Genomic DNA, 9,766 nt, shown 5'->3' with positions numbered 1-9,766 from the left:
CACCAAGTATTAAGTCCTATTGTTCTATGGATCAAATACTTATTTCATGAGAAAATATGATAATAAATATATAAAATTTGTGATATTCTGTCTCTCAACGTTAAAACGTAACTATGATTAAAATTATACACAGTTCCATTCTTTGTAAGTGGGCAAACCTGCAAAATCAGCAAGGGATCAAATAATTATTGCTCCCACTGTATATATAAGTTTTGGTACCTGTTGCGGTGCGGCAGGGTCACTGTGTAGAGCTGTTCAGTTGGAAGGAGGTTTCCACACCGGAGACTGGACGGCAGCATTACAGATGTAATACTGACCACAGCCTCCCAGTCCTCTGTGGACTACACACACATACACACACACACACAGAAGGCTTAGTTCAAAAGACTTTCAATTAGCTCTTCAATCTTTTAGGTCATGGTCACACACCTCAGGTTCGTAACGGATCATGATGTCATACTCCATGGCGTAGGGGATGTTGTCGATAGTGAACACCAGGCCGGCACCATCTTTGACGCGGGCAAAACCAGGTCCTGTCCACGACACCATGTGGCTGGGAGTGTGCTCTCTATGAACTGTCCTCACATCGGGCTGAGAGACAGATTACCAAAGAAGAAAAATTATTTTCTTTTTTAACTATTAAAACTGCTACTTCATACCATACTTAAACAATTTCTGTTTCCCCTTTACTTTCCACTTTCTTCAGGTATGTGTGCTCTGCATTGGAGGCCTCTGGAATACAAATTTTACACAAACTTCCTGCAGTTATTGTGTTCACGTTGTGCAGTTTTTCAGTTATTATATCATATTATTATTAGTTAGGGGTTGTCAGTTTGGTCAATGATAAAAAAGGGAACCCCTTAAGGAAGACGTTGGGGACCACTGGTTTAGGAGAAGATGGGCCTAAACAGGTCAATCTCCACACCTTCAAAATTAACAGCTTCACAGCTTCCTTGACATCAGAGCAGTTTCTTCATCACTGGCATTATTTCCAAAACCAGGCAATGAAAATTGTAAATAATTATACTTTTCCTTTTAAGAATGTGGCACAGAAATTCTATTGAATTTTTATCCTTAGTCATAATGTCACACCAACGCGATTACAGTTGTGGTCTCCATTAGGATTCAGATCCTTTGGGTCTCTGGACTAATATCCTTACACTGCTACAGATTCACAGGTCTTTTTTTCAGCTTGACTAGCTTGAAATTACTGAAATAACTTGACAGTCAAGCATTTAATTAGGTTAAGCAGCTTCAAACAAGTGGTGCATACAGCACATGACCACAAAACTGTAAACATTTGAAATATTAGGTTATTTCACCTCGTCAGGCCCCAAACTGTCCTTATAATGAGACAAATCCAAAAAAATGTTACACAAAGGCCATAACCTGTGATTAGGCATATTTTAGGGGTCACAAGTCAAAAATGTTGGGAAGCACTAATGTTTCTTGTCCAGTTGCTGGCTGAGTTTACTATTTTGCCTGCAAATAAGACATAAGTAAGAGCACTTATTTCCAAAACTGTGGAACTGTACTGGAACTGTTAGTGTTCCCACTCCACTAAATGAAATTTGTAAATCAATTGAAGCAAATATCCTACTGTTTGTTGAAGCTGACGGATACGTCTCAGTGCTGCCCGATGTTGCTGCGAATTGGTAATGCGACGGTGACGCCGATGCCTCCTCAGCTGGTTGCTCAGGTGCTGGACACAGTCAGTCTCTGCCTGTGGACGAACTTTGCCCTGAGAGGAGAAAGGAGGAGGAGGAGGAGGAAGAGGAGAGGATTCATGCCTGTTTTCGATCACACATAGAACTTTTTACAGCAACCCTTCCCACAACCTACAGGGGTTCATCCTGCACAGCTTTCTCGTTCCAAAAGTGAAGATGACAAAACGAATGAAAAAAAAAGGCCGTGCTGTGCTAAAACTGCCGAAGCGTGACAGAAAGAATCAAAGAATGTGAAGCTGGGAGTGTGTTTTTCTCTGTGTGTGTTGTACATGTTAGTAAGTCTGTGTGCTGCGCGGCAATAATTAGTTGTGACAGGCTGGTATCTGTGCTACTGTCTGGTGTTTTTATGGGTCACTTCAGCTGTGGAGTTTGGATTCTGCACCGAAATGCAGGACTTTGATTGTATCCTGCATATACATGCATGTACACTCAATTTCCATCCCTAAAGACAATAGCGTCCTTTGTCAAAGACACACCTCCTCTGGCTTGCTGTCTTGCACTGTTGCCTTTTTTACTCAAAACATCCTGAAGTCAATACTTGCCTTTTTTCCACATTCCTGGAGCAGTGATGTTGTAAGCAGGGGTGCCTGAGCTTGCCCGAAGGGCTGAATGGGGAGGCGGAGGGTGCAAGGGGTCTCCTTAGAGTGGAGAGGACAGGAGGGCCGCGAAGGAGACTGAGACAGTCAAGAATGTAGGAGAGAGGGCGAACAGACAGAGATGAAGGATAGACAAGTAGATGAGGAGACTGATAGGTGGATAAGATGACAGCAGGAGCAGGCCTGTCTCCTTGTTGTAACAGGTTGGATGGGGGGGGGCTTAAAGGGAATATTAATATAATTTAAGGTGGGTTTTAAGTAAATAACCTTCACTGGTTTAACAGGTAAGACATTTTTTGAGCATTATTTTGTATATACCTGTTAACAGTTAGAAAATGTTGTGTGATACGATTCAAAATAAACATGGGCTCATATCTGAGAGTGATAAATATAGGCAAGGGGAAAAGATACGTTATATAAGGTTCTTTATTCAGTACAGCTGTAAAATTAAAAAGAATGGGGCTAACTAAGGACAATAGATGTTGGAAGAGAACTCAATAGACTCTGCTTCATGCTTTGTGGGTATTTTCTGTGTTAAAAATAAAGAGAGAACTTAACTGATTTAGCATTGCAGGCCTATAACATTATTGTTCTTTGTCAAAACCTCATGCCTATATTATTACTCACAATGCAACTTAACCACTGACAGGGTGCTAGTATCTGCTAATGTAGCCTGTAGCCTGCAGCAGAGATGAGGAGTGGGCTATGGAGGTCTGGTAAGTTCACTTCTCTCTAACTCCACTCCTCCAGATTGCACACAACTCCCTCTGGAGACACAAAGACTTTATATAACTTTTTTCACATATACAGTAGTATTGCCCAACACCTGGAAACATACATTGATGTGTAAGTATATTGTGCCACTTCTCTAACGTACTTGGATTGAATCAAATACAGGCAAAATCTACCCGCATCTGGCACTGTTCATTTCAGACCCAGTGTATGGGTCATGTGGCAATGATCAGTCCGAATAGGCCATTATTTAAACATGAGAATTATAAAGGAATATGGAATACATCTGAAGGGAATTAATTGAATCAGTCTGTAAAGTTAATTCAATGATGTTTGTGTTAGCCTTTGGGTTAAATGTATAAAATGATAGATGTGGACAAAGTAATTGTAGTGTGGGTTAATGAATTGTAATCCAGGTACATCAGCGTGTCCATAATGGCAAAATGTAAAATATTATATAATATAAGAGAACAAAAGGGGAGCGCCTTGGTAGCTGAATGGTTGTAGTCCAGTGTAACTTTATAACCACATAACCCCAAACTCCAGAGTTCGATTCTGGCCTGGGAACTGTGTTGCATGTCATACCCCCTCTCTCATGCTATATGATTGTGATTTGTGATCACTGTTTTAGATTTAAACTAAAAAAAACAAAAACAGCAATGCTTTAGTTGCCTGTTTTAGTGGTAGCTATAGGTACAGTATAGGGACGAGGGATGATAATGAAACTTATCTTCATCACCACTGCATCTAAAGTCAGCCAAACAAGCCCACCCTTTTAAATCCCCACACAAAGACAACCTTGATGGAGTCAGAATAACATGAAATCTCCTTCTGTTACAGTCATAACATTATCCTAGACTGCTCAGTGTGTGCGATTTACAGAAGATAGACATAAGAAGACGTTTATTTTTTATACAGAGCTATTTTGTCCATGATCTCTGTGTTTACTTCCTGAGGGATAAGGCTGGACCATACAGTGTTTCAGAGATTAACACTGCAGCACAGACTTACAGAAAAACAGGCTTTTAAATCAAGGACGCTACTAGCTGATTTGAGGTACACTCCACTTTATAAATGACTTACAGGGAATAAATAGTTCAACATTTTGGGAAATACGCTTATTCACTGTGATGATCGGAGTTAGATCAGAGGATCGATACCACTCTCACGTTGTCTGTTAAATATGAAGGTAGAGCCAGGAGACAGTTAGCATAAAGACTGGAAGCAAAAGGAGCTAGCAAGGTTCTGTGTAAAATTACCGTCTCGACATTAGTTCTTGACTTATGGTTTGTGACGTCACATTGCTGGCGTTTGAATTATAGTGACCTGAAATATGAACTAGTAAGCTAATGTAGCAGCGTGCTCACCGGCAGTGCAGAGTCACCAGGGGAGTGTCCGGTGGCATCTTCGGCCTCGTATTTGTAGTAGTCCAGTGGAGCACAGAAATACCCAGGCTGAACCTCTGAACACTGCCGACCAATCAGATGCCTCCTGCAGTCACACTGGCCGTTCTCCATCATGCACCTTGCAGTAAAAACGAAGACAAACTTTAAGCTTATGACTCACCTTCCCCTCCTCTTCTTTCTCTCTTGCTCTCTTTGTGCTTTTCACTCAGGAACAGACTGAATGATTCACAGCCTGACTTCATGATGAATAAACCATTCTTAGGAAGCATATGTTTAAAGATAGAGACGTTTAACAAAAACAAACAAACAAAAATCTATACCTGTTGTTGAAGGCTCCGCCAAAATCACAGTCACATGGTCTGCAGCCGGCCAGATCGTTACTGAGCCCCCAGTATTCAGGCTACAGGGGTACAGGGAGATACACCTCAAAACCAGGATGCACAGTGACATGTCTAGCATGTTGTTTTGACAACCTGCACTGTGTTGAAACTCTGGTGTACTTGTACAGCTTTTGCTTTTGCTACTATGGAATGCGCTCCTTTATCAGTGCTGCCAAGGTACTTATATGCTATTGTTGTCTGATGAAAAGAAACCCTCCACTTCAAAACTGAGTCCCTACTTTGATGGTGTGACAAGGTGACACAGTTCAGGTCTGGTCTGATCAGGTTGTTTTCTCAATTGTGCAAAAACAGCCTTACTCTTTCTTTCCTTTGGTTTTCTTCTTTAAATATGCTTTATTTACCAACGCTAATCATAATTCTATAAGAAGAGCAGCTGTTACTAACCAGACACTGGTTGCAGTAGCGTCCGGTGACATATCTTTTGCAGGAGCAGTCCCCACTGATCTGGTCGCAAGGAGTTCCCATCATGATGATGCCACGAGGGTCACAGTTGCAAGCTGATGGAGACACACACACACACAAAAGAAGAAGATAGTTATTTACAGATCTGAAATACAGATTATGTGGGTTTTATATTCTAAAACATCAGAGATCCTTTTTCATCCCTGTTCAAACACGAAGCGTTTTCAGCGGCAGACAAACACACATACGTACGCTGACAACCCAGCGGGTCGTTCTGGCTGAGTCCGTAATAACCTTCCTTGCAGTCGTCGCAGCGCGTGCCTTTGACGTTAGCTTTGCAGCGACACTGTCCTGTGATCATCCCCATGTCTGGGTCTGTGTGGCTGTCGCATACTCCTCCCTCCAATGATCCCACTGGGTCGCAGTCACAGGCTAGAGGTCAGAGGCCAGATGGAGAGCGAGACAGTTTATTTGTTTATATTTATTTCAAACATGTCAAAGAAAAAAGGACGAAATTATGTTAAATTGAAATGAATCAATAAATCTTCATAAACAAAATAAAAAACAAAATAAATCTTCAATTTTCATCGTAGCTCTTCATCATTCTAATAGTGTACCTCTGGAACATATATATATATATTTTTTTTATCTTCTTGAACTGAATAATAATTGGGATTTGTTTGCAACTCTTTAGTAGGTAAAGCGGGAAAAGAATGCAGGATGGGGAAACTTTAATAGAAAGAGAAGAAGAGAGCAATGGGCCTACACAGGAAACAAATGATCTCAACCCACTAGCAGATTTTCTCCAAATGTTTCATGGAAAAGAAGATTTTTATACCCAATACTGGACTTGATTTAGATTGTACGTCACAGCTGGAATTTCTTTTTTAAAACAAAACCAAACACACAAGTAACTCACCAACACAAACCCGTGGGTCCCTGATATCTCTAACAGGGTCTTGGTAGTAGAAAGGTTTGCACATCTCACAGTTGCGCCCCATGGTGTTGTGCAGACAGTCGTCGCACACTCCTCCGCTGATGTTGGCAGTGGCAAAATACACCGCCATGTCAAAGTGGCATTGGCTTGAGTGGCCGTTACAGTTACACTCTGGAGCAAGAAATACAACAAAGAAACACTTATACGCACATCAACGTTACCTGTGTGCAACAACTCTCACATGTGCTTGTGTGTGTGTGTGTGTGTGTGTGTGTGTCTTCTCACCTCTGCAGGTGTGTGGGTTCTCCGCCTCTGCTGGTCTCCATGGCAGGTCATTGTGGAAATCTCTGCAGCGCTCGCAGTTCAGGCCCTCTGTATTATGTTTGCATACACAACGACCGTGGATCTAATCAAAAAATGATGAGCAGAAAGGTTAGTAAAACTGAAGTTTCTGTTGATGATTACAGATTACAGGATTGCAGTAAAAATTATTTTGTACCCAAAAAAAAAAAAAAACCACCTGTGGTTTTGCTAATGCTAATTGTGAAATGGATCAATTGGTAAGGTCTGGACAGGTTGTATCTTGTTGTACATGTTGTACAGTGTCAGTCAAGCCCCTATGAAAGAGCTGTTTCCTCGGATTGGGGCTTTCTTCAGTCAAGCAGAAGTAATGTGGGTAATGTGCACTTGTGTGCCAGTACCACTGAAAAATGGGGACACATTTTTCTAATATATGTTTGGTATTTTAATAAATCGTAATATATATATATATATATATAAGGCATTAGTTACTTCTTGAAGTCTCTCTCCTGACATGCTACTAATTGCTCTTGTGTGCACACTTTACCTCATCACCCATTAATACAATATTACGTTTTATTTGTTTTTCTTAATTTTGAAAAGAACTGTAGACGGCAGAGGAAGTACAACTGTCTTTGTCCTGACTTCTGTATGTGATATAAACTTCTGTCTGAAAAAAACGAATGTTTATCATGAGCTCACCATGCCGTTCTCCCGGACGTCAACCCCCGGCACTGGAGCGCACTCTGAGGCGTGTCCGTAACAGAAACAGCTCCCTCGAACCACCAGCTCGTAGATTGCGTAGTAATACTTCTGCAGGACATCAAAACGGCGGTCCAACAGGTCGTCTCCCAGAGTGTTGAGCTTGGTGAAGTTGATACGCAGGTTGGTGATACGCAGAAGTTCTTTAAAGGAGAAAAACAGATCCATTAGGTTTGATTTGTGCATTATCCCATTTCATTATAAAGCTGACATTTTATTTGCATGCAAATATTTTGGACTGGTGTTGAGGGATATAGGAGCTTATAGCTTATAGCCTTTTTTCCTTGTGTTGTTCATACTTCTGGGAAGCAGTATTTTGTTTCAACTTATCGTATTATCTTAATGGGGAGGGAAAGTTAGCCTTTTCTTTACTGTCTTATATTCCAAAACTCAATGAATAATTCTTAAGTAATGTAACAAGAGGAGGGTGTGAAGCAGTGTGCAGTAGTTCAATTCAGACGGCAGAGATGGAAAAACTTTGGGCTTTTATCTGCAGCAGAAGACTATGTACTGTCCTAAATTTCAGTGGCTGAAATAACAGTCTGACATTTACTTTAAAAACCTTGGATGCATGCAATCCAGTTTTCTGTCTGTGAATAATTTCGAGGGGAAATTAGTAAGAGGAGGCAAACTGTGTTGTGCTGCTGTTGACAATTGTTCATATTCAGAGTTAAATGTCTTCACTGACCTTGAATGTCCAAGCTGTATGGGTCTTTCACATGAATGGCAGGATCCAATACTTTATAAATGACCTTGAATACAAGAAGATCATTTTTCAGATGCAGAAAGAGAGACATCTAGACAGTTCTGAGCTGGAACAAAAACTTGTTATTAAAGCTTCAGTTAATAAGTTGATGAATAAAACAGTTATAACACTAACTAGCTCCTTGCAGTTAGTGCATTTTTGGTTTTGGTGTTTTTATAGGATTTTTTGGGGAATATTGCTAGCCTCTAAACTGTCTCTCAGTGTATCACGTCTCAGCTATTATTGCTCCCAACAACTCTTCTACTTCTTACCTCTCCACGAGTGGAGGGTTCGATGTCGGAGTAGCGTTCCTCGCAGATGATATCATTGATGTGGTGCAGGCCGTTGGCGGGGATGCCCGGAAAGGTCTTGGTACAGTTTGACGCAAAGTAGCGGTAGGGGCGCCATGTGCGTCCGAAATCAGCCGAACGCTCGATGATCATAGCTGCAGGTCGGAAAGTCTGAGGAGGAAAATAGAGAAATAAAATTCAGTCCCTCATACACACAATGCTCCTTGTTTTCTGGTGTAATGTGGTGATTTCTTTCTGAAACAGCACATGGGGATTATAGTATGGCCTTTTAATATATGTATGAATATAAAATAGGGCAATCTGTAAGTAAGACTGATTTATCTGAACCTTTTGTTTCATGTTTGTTGTACCAACAGCAGAAGGATGGACTCAATACAGATGGAATGCAGCCATCTGATTTCCGAGCGTACACAACAAACACACACCGAGACAAGTGTGCACCCTGACATGACTAAGCGCATACAGTATAGTCAACAGAGGTCTGCAAACACACACATGTACACACTGGCTCCCACATGTAACAAAAAGTGTACATACCTTGAACTTCATGATGAGGTGTGTGAAGTGGAATTCGGCCTCCAGGTTCAGTGTGATGCTGACATTCTCCTGTCCTGTGGAGGAAATAACTGTCACTCATGTCAACGCAACGGATGTACAAGTCTCATCTCCTACAGTAACTGTCTGACTGAGTTACCCTTTGTCTTTCCTTGAAGAAATATCAGCGTTTTCTGATATTATTAATTGATTGATATTTATGATTCTGTTACAGTATAAGGGTACTTTTTCTGTTTTTCTTATATCACTGCATCTCAACAGTATTCTTGATTATTTGGATATAGACTATATATGTATAAGTTCGTTACCATCAGGACCTTTCTCTCAACAACACAAGAAGAACAACAAACATATTCCTCACACGCATATGCTCTCGTACATGGTGAACATCACAATGAACATGCACTTGTGTACTGTTGTAGAGTAAATATACGGAACAAATGCACACACACCGTTGACAGACTGCCACCAGGTGTTGTCTTCATTTCTGTCCATGAGGTAGATCACATTTTCGATGCGGTGGCTGTTTTTGTGGTGGTACGGGTCGTAGCGATGCCTGGAGTTACACTCAAAACATTTGTCGGATTCCTGTAGAGGCAGAAAACAAACATTTACACTTGTACAAAAAAAAAAAAAAAAAAACCGTGGGTGTTGCATTACATTAGTAACACACCTGGGGCCGAGCCACCAATCCGGGTTCTTCTTCCCATCAGTTGGGCTACGGCACACAATGCACATACCCTCACATAACTTCTCTTCACAGAAGAAAGCCATCTGGAGGAAACACTCTTTCTAGGCTTGGACTGACACCTGGGTACAACATGGGTAACACCAAGAACAACCGTGGTCCAAACCTTATCATATCCATTTCACCAGTATGCCACGTTGGAGG

At 41.2% G+C, this 9,766-nt stretch overlaps 1 protein-coding gene across 1 annotated transcript in view; it reads right to left on the bottom strand.

Annotated features, from left to right (window-relative positions):
- lamb2l (laminin, beta 2-like) overlaps positions 1-9,766 on the bottom strand; it is a 50,748-nt gene that overhangs the window by 12,620 nt on the left and 28,362 nt on the right. The window contains exons 4-17 of the mRNA XM_035656129.1: positions 9,327-9,462; positions 8,857-8,930; positions 8,281-8,469; positions 7,952-8,015; positions 7,204-7,406; positions 6,487-6,607; positions 6,184-6,372; positions 5,517-5,696; positions 5,247-5,359; positions 4,782-4,861; positions 4,423-4,579; positions 1,601-1,741; positions 430-591; positions 220-341 (exon numbers count right to left, since the gene is read on the bottom strand). Of these exons, the coding sequence (XP_035512022.1) occupies positions 220-341; positions 430-591; positions 1,601-1,741; positions 4,423-4,579; positions 4,782-4,861; positions 5,247-5,359; positions 5,517-5,696; positions 6,184-6,372; positions 6,487-6,607; positions 7,204-7,406; positions 7,952-8,015; positions 8,281-8,469; positions 8,857-8,930; positions 9,327-9,462 (1,931 nt within the window). The remainder of the gene's footprint in view (positions 1-219; positions 342-429; positions 592-1,600; positions 1,742-4,422; positions 4,580-4,781; positions 4,862-5,246; positions 5,360-5,516; positions 5,697-6,183; positions 6,373-6,486; positions 6,608-7,203; positions 7,407-7,951; positions 8,016-8,280; positions 8,470-8,856; positions 8,931-9,326; positions 9,463-9,766) is intronic.

Source organism: Morone saxatilis, unplaced genomic scaffold (assembly GCF_004916995.1).
Source record: "Morone saxatilis isolate NCDOM2014 unplaced genomic scaffold, NCSU_SB_2.0 Contig15, whole genome shotgun sequence".
NCBI classification, from domain to species: Eukaryota; Metazoa; Chordata; class Actinopteri; family Moronidae; genus Morone; species Morone saxatilis.
This window is presented reverse-complemented; position numbering and strand designations above follow the sequence as displayed.